This window comes from Panthera pardus, unplaced genomic scaffold (assembly GCF_024362965.1).
Source record: "Panthera pardus isolate Hobbes unplaced genomic scaffold, ASM2436296v1 HiC_scaffold_12, whole genome shotgun sequence".
Lineage (NCBI taxonomy): Eukaryota > Metazoa > Chordata > Mammalia > Carnivora > Felidae > Panthera > Panthera pardus.
In genome coordinates this window covers 103,862,821-103,882,891 of record NW_026526677.1, presented here as the reverse complement: position 1 = coordinate 103,882,891, position 20,071 = coordinate 103,862,821, and the positions used below count along the sequence as shown (strand labels likewise).

The 20,071-nt window shown below is 46.8% G+C and overlaps 1 protein-coding gene across 18 annotated transcripts in view; it reads left to right on the top strand.

Annotated features, from left to right (window-relative positions):
* The window catches only part of NCAM1 (neural cell adhesion molecule 1), a 312,604-nt gene that overhangs the window by 243,878 nt on the left and 48,655 nt on the right, over positions 1–20,071 (top strand). For all 18 annotated transcript variants that reach the window (XM_053900497.1, XM_053900496.1, XM_053900495.1 and 15 more), the window contains exons 2-8: positions 1,516–1,590; positions 3,281–3,499; positions 4,551–4,694; positions 5,082–5,219; positions 6,378–6,495; positions 6,942–7,108; positions 14,966–15,108. In XM_053900497.1, coding sequence (XP_053756472.1) covers positions 1,516–1,590; positions 3,281–3,499; positions 4,551–4,694; positions 5,082–5,219; positions 6,378–6,495; positions 6,942–7,108; positions 14,966–15,108 — 1,004 coding nt within the window. The remainder of the gene's footprint in view (positions 1–1,515; positions 1,591–3,280; positions 3,500–4,550; positions 4,695–5,081; positions 5,220–6,377; positions 6,496–6,941; positions 7,109–14,965; positions 15,109–20,071) is intronic.

Sequence of the window (20,071 nt, the reverse complement as noted above, 5' to 3'; positions counted from 1 at the left end):
TGAAGCCTCTGCTGGTTCTCCGTGGTCTGCTTTGTCTGTTGTGGATGGTTAGCAAGGCCCCACCCTCCCCCAGTAGCTGGATGTCCCCAGGCTCCCCTTCCCAGCCCCACGCAGGCCCTTTGATCCCTCGGCTCTGCTGAGCACCATGGTCCTTTCATCACAGGAGCACAGACAGCAGCTCAGCCTGGAGTCAGTCTCCATGGCAACCAGCATTCCCTCCCGGTCTGCTGTGCAGAGAAAATGGCTGTTCTAAGGAAGGGCTCCCTGAGTCTCTATTACCCAGCCTGTATAGTCCAGGCCCCTCCTCCACATCAGCTCTAAGAAGCTACATGCATTGAACCCAATGTCCGTTAGCTTTTAGCTTTCAGATTTGGAAGGGAGGCAGAAGGAGTTTGAATCCAAATGGATAAAAGCATTTTTTCCCTATCCTAAAACTCTGTTTTCACGAGGAGCAGGTATCTGCTCCGAGCAGGTGAATGAGGAACTGAATGGATAGAGCAATCTGTGGCATCCAGGGGCAGCGTATTTTGTCTTATCGGTGGAGGAGAATGACCGAGTGTGTGCATATTCAAATCAGAATTCTGTACGAGTCACTAGGAGTGACGGGGTCCCGCAGGGCAGCAACGGCAGCATTGCAGAGGAGTGCCTGACTGACTGTAGCAATGGTGTTGTGTGCTGTCTCCTCTTACAGAAAGAGGGGTGTGGGTCCCCTCGTCATGAGGCAGGGTGAGCGTTTGGGCATCTTGTGCTTCAAAATCCATCCGGATCATCACAATGAACCCTTTTCCGTAGTCATCAAGCGTGGTGACAAGGGGAGCTGGCAGGAGACCCCTGTGCAGAGGTGTGGAGTGACAGGCTTCCCTCGTCACACAGCCTTGGGAATGCTTCAGGTTGACATCCAAAAGGAGCTCATCTTTTATTTCTGTGAATCCCAGAAGTGCTTCTCTTTGGAGCAGGAGCGTAGCCTTCTCAAGAGGTCAGAAACATGTAGAGCGAGGGTCAGCCCAAATTCCCCAGGGACCTCATACCGTCTAAGTGGAAAGAAATTCCACAGGAAATGGTCCGGACCATGACCACTCCTGGCTTTGGCATAGGAACTGGGGATTCTTTGGGTGGTGACAAGCTCTCCACCCAGACAGCATCCTCCCTTCATTCTTTCTTTTTTTTTTCTTTTTTTTTTTTAATTAAAAAAAATGTTAATGTTTATTTATTTTTGAGAGAGACAGAGACAGAGTGTGAGTGGGGGAGGGACAGAGAGAAAGAGGGAGACATAGAATTCAAAGCAGGCACCAGGCTCCGAGCTGTCAGCCCAGAGCCCGACACGGAACTCAAACTCACGAACAGTGAGATCATGACCTGAGCCGAAGTCCGCCACTCAAATGACTAAGCCACCCAGGTGCCCTGGCCTTCACTCTTTCTTAATGCGAGGTGGGAGACCCTATTTTTGAATGAAAGCTCTGGGTATTGTTCTCAAAAATCCTAATGTGTGTTTCAACTGGACTTTGTCTTTGTCAGTTTCTCTGCAGGTGGATATTGTCCCCAGCCAAGGGGAGATCAGCGTTGGAGAATCCAAATTCTTCTTATGCCAAGGCAAGTGCCCTGTGTCCCCACTGCGTTTGAGGAAAGGTGGCCAGCAGAGCAGAAGCCCGTGGCCTGTGTGTGCTGAACTGGTCGTGCCTGGAACCACCTTGCTGCCGGTCCAGTCGTGTGAGCGGAGAGCCAGGGAAGCCCTCAGGCCCTTTTCCTTCCCTTCTCAAAGGGCCGCCCCGACACAGTGAGATGCGTCATCTGGACTTCCACAGGGTGATGGAGGAGGTCTAGGGATTTTCCAAGGAAAGTCTGGGCACAAATTCCCAGAATAGCAAATCACCGCAGATCCCCTGCTCCATATCGACCCGGAGTTCTGTAAATGATGACGGAGAATAGTGCTGCCTCAGAAATAATGCTTCAGTGGGTCAGTGTAAGGCTTATTTCTTAGAATCTGCCAGAACAGGAAAATCCAAGAAGGTCTGAAACTTGCCTGAAAGGAAATGGAGCCCCGGTGTCTCTTTTGCTGTGAGGCTGTGGGTCCTGGGTTTTCCAGATCGGTCGTGAACACCTGTATCCTGTCCCATTGCTCCCCCCAGAGCTCTGGGTTTGTGGAAGCTGGTGTCCTTGTTTTTTCTTGAGAAAACATGCCCCGTTTCCACAGCTCAGATAGTCATCAGGAAACGTGGAGTGAAAGCTTTGTGATTAGGCTTTGGGTTCTCTGCTTGTGACATGACCGGGATTCGGATCATGGAAGAACCGGGGACGTTGAGCTCAGCTAGGCGTAGACTGACATCTAGCAAGCGGCTTTGGACAGGGAGGGGCCTTTCAGTGCAATCGCAATTTGCGCCGGCTGAGGTGCCTCGTGGCCGCCGGATGTGTTCACTCTGGCTTTGCCTTCATTGCAGCGATTTAAATGATCTGGAGATGCAGCCATGGAACCCACTGCACATCTTGCAAATAGCGATATTTATTGAAACCATGATGGGCCCTGAAAGGAAGGCTGCCTCATTTCCATACTAAGCATCTGTGCAGAGCCAGGCGGTGTGGCCTGCGGAAGGGCGCCGCGCAGAGAGGCGGTGCCCAGAGCCCTTGTTCCGGATCGGAGTTGGAGACCACTAAGCAGTGGCATCTCCCCCTCCCAGGGGGCCCAGGGAAAGGGCGCATGAGTGGTTCTGGCTGCCTTCTTTGCAGCATTTAAGGAGAATAATTTGTCTGTCTGAGGTGGGGTGCTGAAATGACAGGCCAATGTGTGCTGGCAGATGCTAGAATAAAACTGGTTGGAATCCACACACCTAGACTAGCTGGTGTCTCATCCTCCTCTCTGGAGGCCATAATCTAAGCCCTCAAAAATCAGCTGCTCAGTTGGTTCAGACTGGCTACGCCGTTGAGCTCCGATCCTAGACACTAACTCCCTTTGCTCCCTATTTTGTGGGGCTGTAGCTCCTCATTTAGAGCCCGGCACACAGTAGGTCCTCAACAAATGCCTCTTCTCTTCCCTCACGGGGTATTCCGAAAAATACTGGCGCGCGTGGTGGTTGAGTTCTTTCCAATTACTATAAGTGGTGTTGTGTACATAACGATCAAGCCCAGAGTTAGGCTGTGTTGTGTCCTCATGTACATGGTCTCCCTCCCTGATCATCAAGCCCAATGATCTCTTGTTCAGTAGCTCTTACTGAGAACCTGCTGTCACCCTGGAGGGGACTTTGTCTTTCCAACTTAAGTGGTTTGAAAATAATCTCTTCGTCTCTAGTGGCAGGAGATGCCAAAGATAAAGACATCTCCTGGTTCTCCCCCAATGGAGAAAAGCTCACCCCAAACCAGCAGCGGATCTCCGTGGTGTGGAATGACGACTCTTCCTCCACACTCACCATCTACAATGCCAACATTGACGATGCCGGCATCTACAAGTGCGTGGTCACTGGCGAGGATGGCAGCGAGTCGGAGGCCACGGTCAACGTGAAGATCTTCCGTAAGAGCTTCCTCTGTCTCCCTCCATCTTCCCTGTCCTCTCCTTTGGCCAAAAGACACGTGGGCAGCAGGCAGAGTGGGATGGCAGCAGAGGGCCGGCTGAGGGCTTCTTCCTTTCCACTCCTTAAGTCTTTTCTGAGCTGACCTAATAGGAGCTCCGACTCCATTTGAGGAGTTCTTAAATGATCCTTGGCCAACTCAGAACTCACGACCCCGGTTCATGCTGATCCCAGGTACCTCCCTCTGGCCTGTGTTCTCTAATTTCAAATTACACAGTTCCCAGAGGGCTGTTAAGAGTTCCCCATCCCTTCCCCAAGTGTTGACTGACTGTTGTACAATTCAGGTTTTCCCTCTTATTTCACTCTCCCTGCTGCTAATGGAGTCCGGAGGCTCGGTGGGGTGTGGGGGATCATTATCTGAACACTCTGGGCCGCTCGGAGCTGGCAGTTCCCATTGTCATTGAAACCAGGTCTGGAGGTGGCATCTCATTACCTTGTTATCATGCATATACTCGTTGGCCAGTATAATGGTGGGTGACAGCTAATGGAAAGTATTGATTGCCGGAGTATTTACTGCCATTAAGCCTGCCTTTCTTCAGTTCTTCAGAATCCTCACTGCTCTAGGAAGGCTGAGTTTGGGGTGTCAGAGTGGGAGACAGAGAAAGGACTAATGACCAATCATTGTAGACTAGGTGTCTTACCAGTTCATTCCACCTGTGCTTTGTGTTTCATTGGCACTACCCCACATGGCAAGGAACACTTGGGAAAGACTCTTGTTTCCCTCCACAGACCCTTTTCTACACAAAGTATGATAAATTCAGCACTCAGTGAACAGGCATTGATTGCCAAACATTGATGCCATATTCCCCTGATTATACCAGCTGCTTTGCCTGGCGTCTTGGCTACGTATGGGGTGGGACCCTGTCCTGTGCAACTGGGTATATGGATTGAGAGTTGCCCACGGCTCAACCCAAGCAGTATGGCTCTAGCGTAAAGCGGTCTGCATGGGAGGACGAGCTGTTTCCCCTCACTCTTCTCTCGCTCATTTTCCAGAGAAGCTCATGTTCAAGAATGCACCAACCCCACAGGAGTTCAGGGAGGGGGAAGATGCCGTGATCGTGTGTGATGTGGTCAGCTCCCTCCCCCCAACCATCATCTGGAAACACAAAGGCCGGGATGTCATCCTGAAAAAAGACGGTGAGGCCTGAATTCCCTGGCAGCTGCCTTTCCCCCCAAGCTCCCCAAGTCCCCTAGGGTTTCCACCTCAGCCAGCCTCTGAAGCATTACAGCCCAGACTCAGATGCCAGTGTCCCCCAACCACATGCACTTTCCAGGTCCTGAATGGGTGTATGTCTGTAGCTTGTCCATTCAGGCACTTGACTTTCTCTCTAAAGAGAAAGACAAATTTTCAGTAGACTTTTGCTCTTGGCTGTATGTCAGAGCCAAGAACATATTCCTATATTTCAGCTTAAAGCCCCACCTGTAAGATTGCAGCTAGGAAAGAGGAAAGGCTCTGTGACCTGCCTGCAGATACCTGAGATCTCTGACTGATCCTTGGATGAACCCGCCTCTTGTCTCTTCTAGTCCGATTCATAGTCCTGTCCAACAACTACCTGCAGATCCGGGGCATCAAGAAAACAGATGAGGGCACTTATCGCTGCGAGGGCAGGATCCTGGCACGGGGGGAGATCAACTTCAAGGACATTCAGGTCATTGTGAATGGTGAGGAGATCTGTTCTTCCTGCTCTCTCCATTACTGCAAATCATCCTCTGTAATTTCCTCTTTGGTCTATTAAATAAATCCTGTCCTGACTCACATATCCATCTCAGCTGAATCCCTCCTCCTTACACAGCCTCTGGTTTGTTTTGTTTTTTCCTTAATACACTTGCCTTTTGGGTCTCCCTCAACTCCGAAGACTTCTAGTGCAACTCTTGAATGTCCTTCATTGTTTTACGGAACTGGAAACTTTCCCCATGCTTACCGATAAATTCTTACTCATCCCTCATTGTCCTTGATGCTACTGTAATCATGAGGTTAGTCCTCTGGCTCAAAGTTCAAAGAAAATATTATAATCAATTCAGTCCTCAGAATAGTCAGAATCCTGGGCCACGGGCTTATCAATTTTAATTTGCAGTGTCACATAAAGACACCCGTGGAATCGATCTGACATTTACAAGATGTTTACAGGAAATTATAATGTCAGTACTAAGAAAATAAGTAAATCGTGGTCGAATTGTTTTGGCTGTTGATACATATTTTTTGCCAAATTCTCCCCCTCCCAGTCCTTTTGGTAGAAACAGTTTGTGCACACGGTTGTTTATGACAATCCCAGAGAAATGTCACTCGGTAAGCTGATGCATTTTGAATTGGTATATTAACCATTTAGCCACTGAGAACAGGCTTTTCCAACTTTTTCCAGTATCAAGAGCCTCCTTTTGGACATCAAGTTCCACTTACCATGGTAGTTGTAAGTTTAATACGCATTGACTAAGAAAATATATAATGATAAATAGCTAGTATAAGTTGAATACTATTTCTTAAGTCTAATACTATTTTTTAAATGAATAAAACATACTAATGTAGCTTCTAAAGCTGTATTGTTGGAAAACAGTATTATACGTTGCTATACATACAATGACATTATGTATTGTTGAAAAACACTGACGCATGTTTGTGGGTGCCTTTTTTATTCCGTTTAGAGTAATTATTTTGTACACGTCTGAATTTAGATCCCTCACACTAGCCCTGCAGCTGCCCGGGACTCTTGACCTCTAGGCTGTGACCCTCCGACCTGAGGTCCCCCGGATGTGCCTCTTCTCTAGGCCACTGGGTCCCTCCGGGTTTTCACAGCCACCCCTGACAGTTCTTCTTTCCTTCAGTGCCACCCACCGTCCAGGCCAGGCAGAGCATAGTGAATGCCACCGCCAACCTCGGCCAGTCCGTCACCCTGATATGCGATGCTGAAGGCTTCCCAGAGCCCACCATGAGCTGGACAAAGTAAGAGACCGGCTCGTGCCTTTTATTAGGGACTAGTGGAGAAGGCAATGCCACAGAGCCTGCTCCGTGCTGGCATTTCAGTGGAACGGGTATGGGCTGCTTGGGAATATCAGCTCCAGTGTAGGATGGATCCTTTTCTGCAAGCTTCTCTTGCCTTGTGTGTCAGATCCCTTCATTTTCCGTTTGTGGGACAGAACCAGAGGGCATGGCCTTGGAGGCCCTCTTTGGAATGTTTGTAGGTGCAGTTTGTAAGCCCTTGGACAGAAACAGAGGTTTGGGGTGGAGGAATCTAAGGCAAATGTCGAAGTACAGTTTGGTGTGTTGACTGTATGTGAAGACCGAGTCTTCCCCATGGGCTCGATCTGCATTTTATGGAAACTGATTAAAAATAAACATCATACCTCTGTGGTCAAAATCATGGTACTTTGCATTTCTGTACCAATTAGGGACGGGGAACAGATAGAGAATGAAGAAGATGACAAATACGTCTTCAGCGATGACAGTTCTGAGCTGACCATCAGGAAGGTGGATAAGAACGACGAGGCCGAGTACGTGTGCATCGCCGAGAACAAGGCTGGAGAGCAGGATGCATCCATCCACCTCAAAGTCTTTGGTAAGGACAGTTGGGGTCAAGGTCATTGCCCTGCCACACTTCCTCTGACCCTGCACGCTCAGTCCACCCGCAAGGCCCTGTCCACTCTGCCTCGGAATCTGTTCCAAGTGCAACCGCGTCTGCCAGCTGCCCCTCCTGAGCCCGACTCCATGCCATCCGCCTCCTCCCCTGGTCAGTGAGACAGGCTCCCAGCTGGTCTCCCACACCCCACCAGTGCTCCCTTTCAGCCCCTCCCCACAGCAGCCAGAACGGCCTCAAGCGCTAATCCTTCCTTTAAGATTCTCCCATGGCTTCCTGTTACAACCAGAATGAAATCCAGACCAAACCTGAGCCGGCCCCTGCCTTCCGGGGCAGCCTCACCTTTCCTGCACTTTGCTCCTCACTCTCCAACCCCTCAGGCCCTCCTTCTGCGGCTCAGACACACCAAGCCTGTTCCTTGTCTTAGGGCCATTGCCCTCAATATTCCTTCCGCTTGGAGTGTCCTTTCCCCAGATCTACTCTGAGCCGCCTTCTCCTGCACCATTCAGATCTCAGCTCAACCCACCTTCTCGATGAATCCTTCCTGCACTGCCTTGGCTGACACACCACTAACACCCCACCCACCTCCATCGAGCCCTTCTGTTGATCTTACTGTACCTTCTTCACCACACTTATCAAACCTGAACTGGTCTCATTTACGTCTTTGCTTTGGAGGCTGAGTCGTACCTCCACTGGGGATGTAACCTCCAAGGTGGTAGAGTGCCAGCTCTTCTTTTCCTCTCCTGCTCTATCTCTGCCACTGCAAGCAGTGCCGGGCTCGTGAAGGCCCTTGGTGATATCAGTGATCCCCAGGCTGACTGCCTGTGTCTCCTTGTTTCTTTCCCTGGCCTGTGTGAAACAGTGCCATCAAAGTCATGAGAAGCATCCCTACATCTCTCCTCTCTCTGTCTTCATAAACTCAGTTAGCTTCCATTCATTTAGAGCTGAAATGTGTTTTGACCTGACCTTGGAAAAAGAATTTGTGGCAGAGAAATGCTTAGCCCAGTGGCTGTCAACACTGCTCATGTTTTTGGTCCACCGTAGATGGTGCTGCTAGATGCCAGATAGGCAGCTCTGGTTCATGGCGTCTCGCAGGTCACTACTGTGTGGGCCCAGGGAACCTGCCTGAGACCCACTTGTTTAGCCTGATTGAGAGAACCAATCCATGTTTGTAAACAAAGAGCTTTGAAACATCAAGTGCTTGTCTGCAATCAGACCTGCTAATCACAGGTGAATCCTATCTATTAATGACAATTGGGTTTAGAAATAGGTGATCAGTTTGGTTCATATCAACCGGATATACTGGAGAGTGAAAGCTAATAATGGTCTTGGAAAATATTCTTGATAGTTTTTTTCTCTAATTCTCTTCCCCAATTATTCTCATTTCAAGTCTTTCCATGGTATAAAGACAGATGCCTTTGTTGATGTATTCCTTCGTTTAACAAATATTTACTGAACGTCAGTGCTGCTGGATAGAGGGGCAACAGAGACAAGTCTGATGTCCCTCTGAGAGACACGAGGAGGGAGAGGAACACATAAGCATATAAACTATAATAGTGCCAGCCAACAACATTTGAGCGTCTGCTATTGGCCTAGCCATTGCCAAGGTTATGAGGATGAATAACGTGCTCTGTGTCTTTATCAATGGGCTCATGGACTCACACTGATGACCAACACTGATTTTTTTTTCTTTTTTTTTGAATTTTATTTTATTTTATTTTTTTAATATATGAAATTTATTGTCAAATTGGTTTCCATACAACACTCAGTGCTCATCCCAAAAGATGCCCTCTTCAATGCCCATCACCTACCCTTCCCTCCCTCCCACCCCCCCATCAACCCTCAGTTTGTTCTCAGTTTTTAAGAGTCTCTTATGCTTTGGCTCTCTCCCACTCTAACCTCATTTTTTTTTTTCCTTCCCCTCCCCCATGGGTTTCTGTTAAGTTTCTCAGGATCCACCTAAGAGTGAAAACATACGGTATCTGTCTTTCTCTGTATGACTTATTTCACTTAGCATCACACTCTCCAGTTCCATCCACGTTGCTACAAAAGGCCAGATTTCAGGGGCGCCTGGGTGGCGCAGTCGGTTAAGCGTCCGACTTCAGCCAGGTCACGATCTCGCGGTCCGTGAGTTCGAGCCCCGCGTCAGGCTCTGGGCTGATGGCTCGGAGCCTGGAGCCTGTTTCCAATTCTGTGTCTCCCTCTCTCTCTGCCCTTCCCACGTTCATGCTCTGTCTCTCTCTGTCCCAAAAATAAATAAAAAAAAAAAAAAAACAAAAGGCCAGATTTCATTCTTTCTCATTGCCACGTAGTACTCCATTGTGTATATAAACCACAATTTCTTTATGCATTCATCAGTTGATGGACATTTAGGCTCTTTCCACAATTTGGCTATTGTTGAGAGTGCTGCTATAAACATTGGGGTACAAGTGCCCCTATGCATCAGTACTCCTGTATCTCTTGGGTAAATTCCTAGCAGTGCTATTGCTGGGTCATAGGGTAGGTCTATTTTTAATTTTTTGAGGCACCTCCACACTGTTTTCCAGAGCGGCTGCGCCAGTTTGCGTTCCCACCAACATTGCAAGAGGGTTCCCGTTTCTCCACATCCTCTCCAGCATCTATAGTCTCCTGATTTGTTCATTTTGGCCACTCTGACTGGCGTGAGGTGATACCTGAGTGTGGTTTTGATTTGTATTTCCCTGATGAGGAGCGACGTTAAGCATCTTTTCATGTGCCTGTTGGCCATCTGGGTGTCTTCTTTAGAGAAGTGTCCATTCATGTCTTCTACGCATTTCACTGGATTATTTGTTTTTCGGGTGTGGAGTTTGATGAGCTCTTTATAGATTTTGGATACTAGCCCTTTGTCCGATATGTCATTTGCAAATATCTTTTCCCATTCCATCGGTTGCCTTTTAGTTTTGTTGATTGTTTCCTTTGCAGTGCAGAAGCTTTTTATCTTCATGAGGTTCCCAATAGTTCATTTTTGCTTTTAATTCCCTTGCCTTTGGGGATGTGTCAAGTAAGAAATTGCTGCGGCTGAGGTCAGAGAGGTTTTTTCCTGCTTTCTCCTCTAGTGTTTTGATGGTTTCCTGTCTCACATTCAGGTCCTTTATCCATTTTGAGTTTATTTTTGTGAATGGTGTAAGAAAGTGGTCTAGTTTCATTCTTCTGCGTGTTGCTGTCCAGCTCTCCCAGCACCATTTGTTAAAGAGACTTTTTTCCATTGGATATTCCCAACACTGGTATTTTTAATGACAGTCCATTGTAAGGACTTCATAATGGTGATGTGCATGGTGTTTCATAGAAAAAGAGGATGTGTGGTCCTGTGGGACAGAAGTCAGAGAGATTTTCACAAATGGTGTGCTATTTCACAAGCAAGGGCTTCCAGGGTGAAGCAGGGAGCGAGCATGGGCAAGGACCTCAGGCCACACACACACAGGCACAGAGGCAGGAAGGACTCGTGTTACGTTGAATGTGAGCTCCTTGTAGATGGGGACTGTGAACCCCCAGCTGCCAGGACAGTGCCTAGCAGATCTCAGGTGCCAGAATTTGCATAAATGAAGGAATAGCAGTTTATGTGAATGAAGCACATTGTATATGGCAGGGGGAGGAGTCCAGGAATGTGTACCCATCACTTGTCTTGGGAAATTCTTAGATATTAGCCCCAGGAGGTAGTAATAACACCCAACACGAAGCAAGTGCTTGTAGTATGTCAAGCACTGTGTGAAGTTGTGTCTATAAACTGACTCTTACTCCTCAGCACAACCCTGTGAGGTAGATCTCATTATTGTCCTTACTTTACCAATGAGGAAACTGAGCACAGAGAATTGAGTGACCTACCCAAGGAGCCAGGATTCAAACCCAGGCAGTTGGCTTTGAGGTCCCTACTACTCAAAGTTACTACTTTGGGAGTTACTACTCTGTGAAACTCAACTCAACACATACTGCCTCTGAATTGCAGATGGAATGACTCGGAATGCTGAAGTTAGTGGGCGCTCTGCCTTGCTCACCATGGGCAACATTGTTTCTCTGTAGAAGTACACTCCCTTCTAACTTGGCTGGTCAGGAACAGAGCTTGGCTTCTCTTCCAGGCCTCTCTGCTGCCGGGAGCTGCCCTGGGAAGGAGGCGTGGGTAGTAAGTCAGGAGCCTCGTGGGGCCAATGTAGAGGAAAGAGCTGGAGGTCTGGGGAAGGAGGTAACCAGGCAGGGAATGTAGGATGCAGGAACTGAGGCGAGGCACCATTTGTCATTCTGCCCGCCTCTCCCACCACGCATCTCTCGTTCTGTGCCACACACACACACACACACACACACACACACACACACACACACAGTTTCTTCCCCGAGATCGCACTGGGAGAACATATGTTAGTCCAGAAGAGTAAATAGACGAGAAGTGGCCAGACTGCAGAGACAGGTAAGCAAATCACCGGCTCCTAGGGACCCCATCCGAAATGGGAGTCCTCCTCTATGATATCCAGGGGAGGGTTTGCATTGCCTCTTTGGAGTAACCTGGTGCCTCGTGCACACACCCCTTCCCCTCTCCATTTCACATTCTTAACCTCCTCTTCTGCCTCCTTTGGCCTCCCTTGGTTTAGGGGATTGGTAGTAAGGCCAAGGTGGGGAGGTGGCTAGTTAGGGCTCCATCCTTCTTTCCTCCATCCCTCTCCTTCCCCTTGGTTTGCCATGGGACCAGCACTAAGGAGAGAAATGAGGGAACAGGCTCCCCATTGGCAGCAGAGTCGGCAGCAGTGGGGCAGAAGAGCAAAGAAACCAACAGCTTAGACAGTAGAGAAGCACGCAGAACTCCCCTGATTCCAGAAGGGAAGGCAATTAGTATGTATGGAGCATATCTAAATTAGTCACTGCCGTAATTGTACCTTACTGACATCATTTTTTCCTAAGAAAGGGGCACGTTCTAGCATGCCTTGCCCTAGTTATCAGCCAGAAGCTCTTTTTACTAAGTAGTTACATCCTACCTGTCTTTAAATTTGGCAGTGAATTTCCATTGCTTGTCTCCCCATGGGCCCTTCTAAAAAAGTATTTTTGTCTCCTCATATTCCTATTATGCTCGCATGAATGCTCTTGAGGCCTCATGCTGCCGTGGGCTGAGGCCAGTTCACCAGTGGGTTCGCTTCACTGACCCCTTAGGACCAAAACAGCCCTTGTGAGTTACCACACAGTATAAAGCCTGAAGGAAGGTGTGCCTGGTCATGCCCAGCCTCTCTGTTCAGACAAGCAGGGCCCCAGAACCCTCCTTGGGCTGGGGATGTAGGAGTCTGGATTGGAGTGGGAATAGACAAGACCACTCCTTAGTGGTGGGGTGCAGAGCCATGGGCATGCTGGAAGAGGAGAGCCAGTGTGCTTGGAAAACTCCCAAGGACAGGTGTTCTCACAGGGAGGTCCATGGGGAGATGTACAATGGGACAGTCTGAGGCATTAACTCCCATAGCAGCAGGTGGAATATAAAATGGGGATCCACAGTCAAGGGCCCACAACAGACATTAATTAAAATGGTACAAGTACCATCTGAAGATAAAACCTGGAGCTATTCCTGTAGATCCTGGGTTGCAGAGGGAAATGACCCTGCATCTGTCCCTGTTGGCCTGATGATGCCCACTGTCCCAAGGTAGTTATGTAGAGAATCCCTTCTCCCACTCAAGGGTGTCCTGATTTGGACAGGAAATTATATTGGTATCCTATCTCCAAGGCAATATTCTAAGCCTTCAATTACTTCTCACAAGAGCCTTGCTTCTGTAGTGCAGAGAGGTTAAGTCATCAGTGAAAAGCTTGCCTTCCTTCCCAACAGCCCTCTGTAGACCATCTGAAATTAGCTATTGTTAATAATATTTTTAGTAAGAATACATTTTCCTTTTTTCTAAAGATGTGTACAGTGGACCTTTTGTAACCCACCAAACCAAACATTAATAGATGTTAACTATACCTTGTCTGTCTTCTGTTAACGTTTTGCTGCCAGGACCAAGTTCAGGGGGTCAGAAAAAGGCCAGCAAACACCGTCTCGGTCACAACATCCATCGAGCTTTCAAGAAGCCAAAATTCAGCCTTCCTATACTGCCTCCAGACTTCAAAACAACTGTCCAGTTCAGTGAATTCAGTCATTAGGCTGAATTTTATTTATTTTTTAACACGCTTCAATCTGTGATTTTAACAGGGTAGAAATTCAGCTTTTATCTTTGTAAAACCTCCTGTCCAGCTACACTTAACACTTGGTCCATTCAATATGAGTTGTGACCACCTGGAAAATCCTATTTATCAAGATAGACACAAAACCTTCCAAGGGGAAAACCTCACTCAACTGGACTCCATCAATTCCAATTTGTGATCATTTGGCCACATTGGATTGAGATGTGCCTATGTGCTTGCCATCAAAAAAGGATTTGCCGAGCAGGCTGGTTAGTACAGATTAACTGTGGCAGAATATTTGATCTATAGGGGTAGTTTTATATAGAAGCAGATATTTGCTACAGAAAATGCACAGCCTTGCCAATGCTTTCTCTTTATTAAAGCAAAATCGAGCACCTCAACTTGTAGGATGTATATAGGCAGTAGTTCATTAACCTACTTGGGGGTACCGTATGAATGTGAATGTAAAGGAAATGCAGTTCTTTCCAAAATTATCCGTAAATTTGATTTATTTCTCTTTTGTTTGTATATATAGCCTGGTCTTTCTCCTCCATTAGTGAAATAAGTTACGTTTGTGTAGTGTTATCTTTTCTCTTCCATGGAAGGTTTAGCAATTTCAGAGTATAATTGTTTTAAATCAGGAAAAGTCAATTTTCTCTAATGTTTTAACATTTAACTCAGCTTTCGAATCCTTGTGTTTTCTTGCATTACCCAAAACATTTGGAAAATGAACCCATCTCATCTCCTTCCCATCCCAGCCCACCCCACAGCCCCTAACCCATCACTCGCCATATTTCCTTCCTGGAGTCAATGCGAACCCAACTCCCCCCTCCAGCAAGACGCTCAGAGTCATGTCAGCACCTTCTCATCCCCTCTTTTGTGTCTTGCCATGCCTCCTTTGCCCTCTGTTCCCTTGGCACTTCCTGTGAAACCTGCTCTAAGTACCTCTCTCAAAGCTGACCTTCCCCATCTGTCCCCCACCCCAGACCACCCAGTTCGGGACTGTATTAAGCCACATCTGGGGCACGGCCAGAGCTTCCAAATTGGTTTTCCCACCTCAAGGTTTCCTCCATTCTAAATCATCTTGAGTTTTTCTAGATTAACCTTCTTGAAGTACAAATGGCCATTTCATTCCTCTGATCAAACACCACCAGTGGGCCTCCATCAGCCACCCAAGATCATTCAAAGCAAGTGTTTTAGCCAGGCAGTCATGATCCCTGTGCCTGGGACCAGCATCGCTTCCCCCTGCCGTGATGTACAAACACCAGCTCCTGCCACACTGCCCTCTTCCCATGTTCTCACTTCTTTGCTTTCAGTCAAGCAGGTTTCTACACTTGGAATGACTGTCTCTATCCCAAAGTTCCATGTGTTGAAAGTCTCATGGCCCAGCCGGACACTTTCCCCTCATGAAGGTTCCAGCCAGAGGAGCGATCTTCCTCTGCCCCGCACCTTCTCCACCCACTGCCCTTAGCACTCTTACTCTATGGGATCTTATTTCTCTGGCTATCACATCAATGTTGTTGTATGCCCATTTGCACACTCCTTGAGGATTCCATTCTTTATCTCCTACAACACCTGGAATAGGTTCTTAACACCTAGTAAGCACATAACCTTCGTTGAATGGGTGCATGTTGTAACTTAAACCCAGAAAGCTCAAAGATCAGATAGACTCATTAACAAGTCTTGTCTTTTCAGCAAAACCCAAAATCACTTATGTAGAGAACCAGACTGCCATGGAACTAGAGGAACAAGTCACTCTTACCTGTGAAGCCTCAGGAGACCCCATTCCCTCTATCACCTGGAGGACTTCTACCCGAAACATCAGCAGCGAAGAAAAGGTATGATGTCCCCCAAGAGTTTCAGGGCCATGGGATGCAGGCTCCAAGCAGATTGTGTCTGCCCATGCCCCGTTCTCTTCGATGAGCCCAAAGATAGGATGCAGACACCAGAGGCCATGCCAGGTCCTGTGGCCTCCGTCCTCCAGCCTGCCTGGCTGTGGCCTCACCAGTGTCCCTTTACAGTGGAAGGACCACAGTTTCTTGCAAAGATTTGCAGGGTTGTGATATTAGTGGGCATGGTCAAGTTAGACGTTCTGGGGAGGAAGGGGGTAGTGATTTTGGATTATGGAGCTATGAGGTGCGAGGAAAAGCCAAGATCCTGGTGCCCCAGCTGTTCCTACCATCATCACAGGGGGCACCCAGGGAAGTGTCGCCCAGAAATAGCGGGGATCAGAATGAGCCCTATTAATTCTTTTCCTTGTGTTTTGTAGACTCATGCTGTACATGCACTATACGCACAAAAGCTTGGTTGCCTTTGTGTCTGCCTGTATTTTCGGTCACATTTGGATATCATTTTGTTCTGAAGGCAAAAATAATTAGCAGTTTCTACATGATGATTATTCCACTGGGTTCTACAGTACATTCACTGAGAGTTTAAGCACATGGCAGCGACCTTCTTGGTAAATTGAAATGACTGGGAAAATTTAGCTTTAAAGCATGTAGATTTATAGGCCCCCGGAAAGCTATCTTTATTATTGACAATATATAAAAATTTAGATAACCTTACGTCATTGCAGCTCTTTGCTGCTGAGTGGGCCAAAAGCAGGAGGAAGAAACAGCTTGGTTTCAGAGCAACTTAAAGCCTCTTATGGCACATCTCCAGTCTCCTCTCATATACCCTCTAGTAATGGGCTTCATTTTAGTTGGCCAAAATTTTGTCACCTATTCAGGAATAATGGCCTTAGCCTTAAAGAACATTTATAATGGATTGCTTATTGACCTGAATGTCAAAAATGATAGATCTTCACTCTTCTGCCTGCCTAAAGGAAATCCCTAGAGAGGGTAAACTAAAATAAAGTCAAAAAGAGATAGTGTGAAATGCCAGAGCCACGTTTGGGATTTGCATTTGAGGATCTGATTTCTGCCCTGTTAATAGAAAGCAAACTAAATCAAAAGGAATAGAAATTGCTGTTCCAAAAAGCCCATTATTTTTTTTGCAAGTTTTACCTCCACAGTTGAATTCCACTTAACAAAAACTCAAGGAACTGCTAAGTATTTTTGAGACTCACATATGCTGTTCGATATTGTGAAAACCAACCGGATTAGGAAATGTGGTGTTTACTTGGATACTTTCTTTATCAACATTGGAATTAAACCCTAAGCTCAGATTTCAGCTCCCATCGTGTGTGTTACATGGATTGAATGTACATTTCAGGGCTTAAACCACAGGGCTGCTGCTCACCAGATTTTTCTCTATCAGGCTTGTGAGTAGATTTGTCCAGAATGAACCAGTGTATATCGTTGACCTACAGTAAAGGACAGAAGTAAGATCTATCCCAGATGAATGATGCTTTTAAATTCAATGTCTTTTCTAGGAATAGCTCAACATCTAAGCTATACCAGAAGGGCCGTTAAGATTTGTGCCTACCCTAAGTTCTTTAATAGGTGGTCACTTCTGCCTTCTATCTGTGAATTCATTTTTACAGAAAGAGAACAAATAACCAGGCACTAATACACACTCATACTTACTAAGTAGTGAAACCAAAGGTATCCAACAGAGACCATCTCAGGCCAAGTAGGTACTGTATAATTCAGTTATCAGTGTAGATCACTGGTCTCAACCTGAGATAATTATGGAAGGCCAGCCACATATATTGCATTGTGGTTCCTTTTACTACATACAGACTGTCTTCAAGTCTACTTGACGTGACATTACTGGAGCATGAGTGAATCGATATTAGAACAAGTCCTCCAGACCAGCCAGTGAGATGACACCAGATTAACACACTTGCCTAAATGAACCCCTGCATATAAAAGTTGCCATTTCTATCAGTTATATATTGACATCAAAGAGGCTTGCTCTCTGTCCTACACTGAGGATAGCTTGTAATGAATAGAGCGAAGATGGCCTATTACAGGTGCCGGTTGGACTCCAGGTAATAAATTTCACTTTTACCTGGCAGCAGCCCGTCATGTTCTCCTCCACCTGAAGGTGCGTCGTATATAATCAGGTACCAAGATGATTAGAGTCACTGCAGCATAGAAGTGAGAGAAAACAGTTGGCTTTTTACAATCAGGCTGATACACTAAGCAGATAAAAATAGCCACTTGTGTCTAACCGCGGAGGCCAGGAAGTCTCCTGAGAATTAGACCGTGCAAAATGCTGGAATCATAGAAGGCAGGAAGGGAGGCCCTATTCCAGGTTGTCTAGTCTCACCTGGCACTCCCTTGCCAGCATATCTGCCAGAAAGCCCCATGGCCACTCCCTGAAGGGTGATGGCGACCGTTCTCTGCAAGACAGCTGGCCAGCACTGGTGATCGGGAAGGTCTGCTTCCTTGCCCCTTCCGCTCCGTCTTCCCACCTCTGCCACTCAGTGCCCTGTGTGAGGGCTCTTGGATTCTCCACTCTTCTTCCCTTAAACACATTCAGTGGTCTTCCCCGTTTCTGGGGTCATGGGTTCCCTGCCTTGTGCTTTCTAGTAGTCCCAATGGTCCCAGTCCAGTGACACTCCCCTGAAGTTTTATGGTGCCTAGTGTAACTAATGCAGTCTTCCGTGCAGCTCTGACTCCCTTGATCTGGACACCACCATGCAGTTAAAGTTGCATTGGCCCCTGCAGCGGTTTCCTCATTGTGTTGCCTCATGTGGAGCTTGGGGTCAACTAAAATTCTCAGCTCTTTTTTATCTGAACAGCATTTAAGCCACATAGCCCCTTATCCTGCTCTTATGCAATTGGTTGCTTCACCTAAAATGCAGAATATTATATTTATTTCTGCTAAAAGTTGTGTTTTGTTTATTGCAACCCCATGTTTCTCAGTGGTATCAGTGGCACTTTGGGAAGGCACTTCCTTCACTGGGATGGTCCTGTGCATGGCCAGAAACTCAGTACCAATAGCTCCCTTCCTTCTAGATGCCAGTAGCCACCTCTAATCACCTCGATTACCTAAAATGCCACCCATACAAACTCTTTCTGGCTTGAGAACCATTTCAGTCCATCCTTCTAACCAGGCAAGTCTGGCTTTTATCAGAACTGTCCTTAAAGGTCTGTAGGTCTAGGGCATTTCGAGCCTCAGGGGCCCCCCTGTTCTATTCACGTATTTTTAAAGTAATGAGGTCTAACACTCAGTGGTGACCCCACTTCCTTCACAAGGCCCAAAGGCAAGCAGTTCAGTAGCCTTCCCCATGCAGCTGTCATCCAATATCTGTATTAGCTATTGGCTCCAACCTTGTTTGAACACTTACTTGAAATATCTTGGTCTAAGTCTCTGATAAAAATGTTGACTCGGACAAGGTCACGTGCAAAGTCCTTAGAGTGCTACCAGGGCCTTCCTCTGGGTCACTGGCTTGGAAGGCAGAGCATCCAATATCATGGTGCTCCTCATGATTTTGAGGACTTTTGTGGAAGGTTCAATGATTTCCTTTTTTTTTTTTATTTTTTTGAATGTTTATTTATTTTTGAGAGAGGCAGAGACAGAGTGTGAGTGGGGCAGGGGCAGAGAGAAAGGGAGATAGAACCCAAAGCAGGCCCCAGGCTCTGAACAAGCTGTCAGCACAGAGCCTGACGTGGGGCTGGGACTCACAATGGGGCTTGAACTCAAAAACTGTGAGATCATGACCTGAGCTGAAGTTGGATGCTTAACCAACTGAGCCACCCAGGTGCCCCTCAATGATTTCTTTAATAAAACTGGTTACAATATAAGCTAATTACAGCAACTTGGTCTTTTGATTCATTGCCAGTTAAGTCTAGTGTTTGTCTAGTATTACCCTTCTTTTTTTTTTTTCAACGTTTTTTTTTTTTATTTTTATTTTTTTTATTTTTGGGACAGAGAGAGACAGAGCATGAACGGGGGAGGGGCAGAGAGAGAGGGAGACACAGAATCGGAAACAGGCTCCAGGCTCCGAGCCATCAGCCCAGAGCCTGACGCGGGGCTCGAACTCACTGACCGCGAGATCATGACCTGGCTGAAGTCGGACGCTTAACCGACTGCGCCACCCAGGCGCCCCGAGTATTACCCTTCTTAAGAGGAGAGAAAAGGCTTTCAACCATAGGCACAGAGTTAGTAACTTTCTAATGGAAAACTGATGTTCCTCTTCATTAAAAAAAGAAGAAGAAGAGAAAGAAGGGGTGGGGGAAACAAGCAAAAGCCAGTACACTGAGCCTGATTGTCAAAATCTATCTGATCGCATCTCTGGGTTCAGTCCAATCACTCCTTCAAGACCGATTACTATCAGTCTGCTAAGCTTCAGCTAGTTGAGTTGGTTTTGCTCAACAACTGATAACAGGTAGGCTACATTTGGGTCATTAAGATCGTTAGGGTAGATCACCTGTCTGAAAGTTAATCCATTTCTTAATCTCCATTATGTTGGCCCAAAACAAACAAATACAAACAAACAAAAAAAAAAACCCTTGAAACCATATTTGAACATCATAATGGGTCAGTTTGATCATTGTGTCTGGAGGACATTGTGATAATGCAGGTACAAAGAAAGTTTGCACATCCACATCATTTCATTGCTCATACTACCAAGACTCATTTTAAATATTGCCACGTATGTGAGTGAGTGGGGCTAACTTCCAGGTACCATTTACATACTGAGCGAGACCTCTGGGTGATGATTTGCACAATCGGTCACTATCAGAACACGTTCTCTGTGTGCGTATTTGAACCTCTTATTTGAACATGCCTTTGAAATGACTGGTAAAGAAATGTATACGAAGCCTTAATGTTTAAGGAAAAGAAGAGGGGCAAAGAGTTGAGTTCAGAACAGGTAGAAAAAAATGGAACTTCCTGAACCTCGAGTCT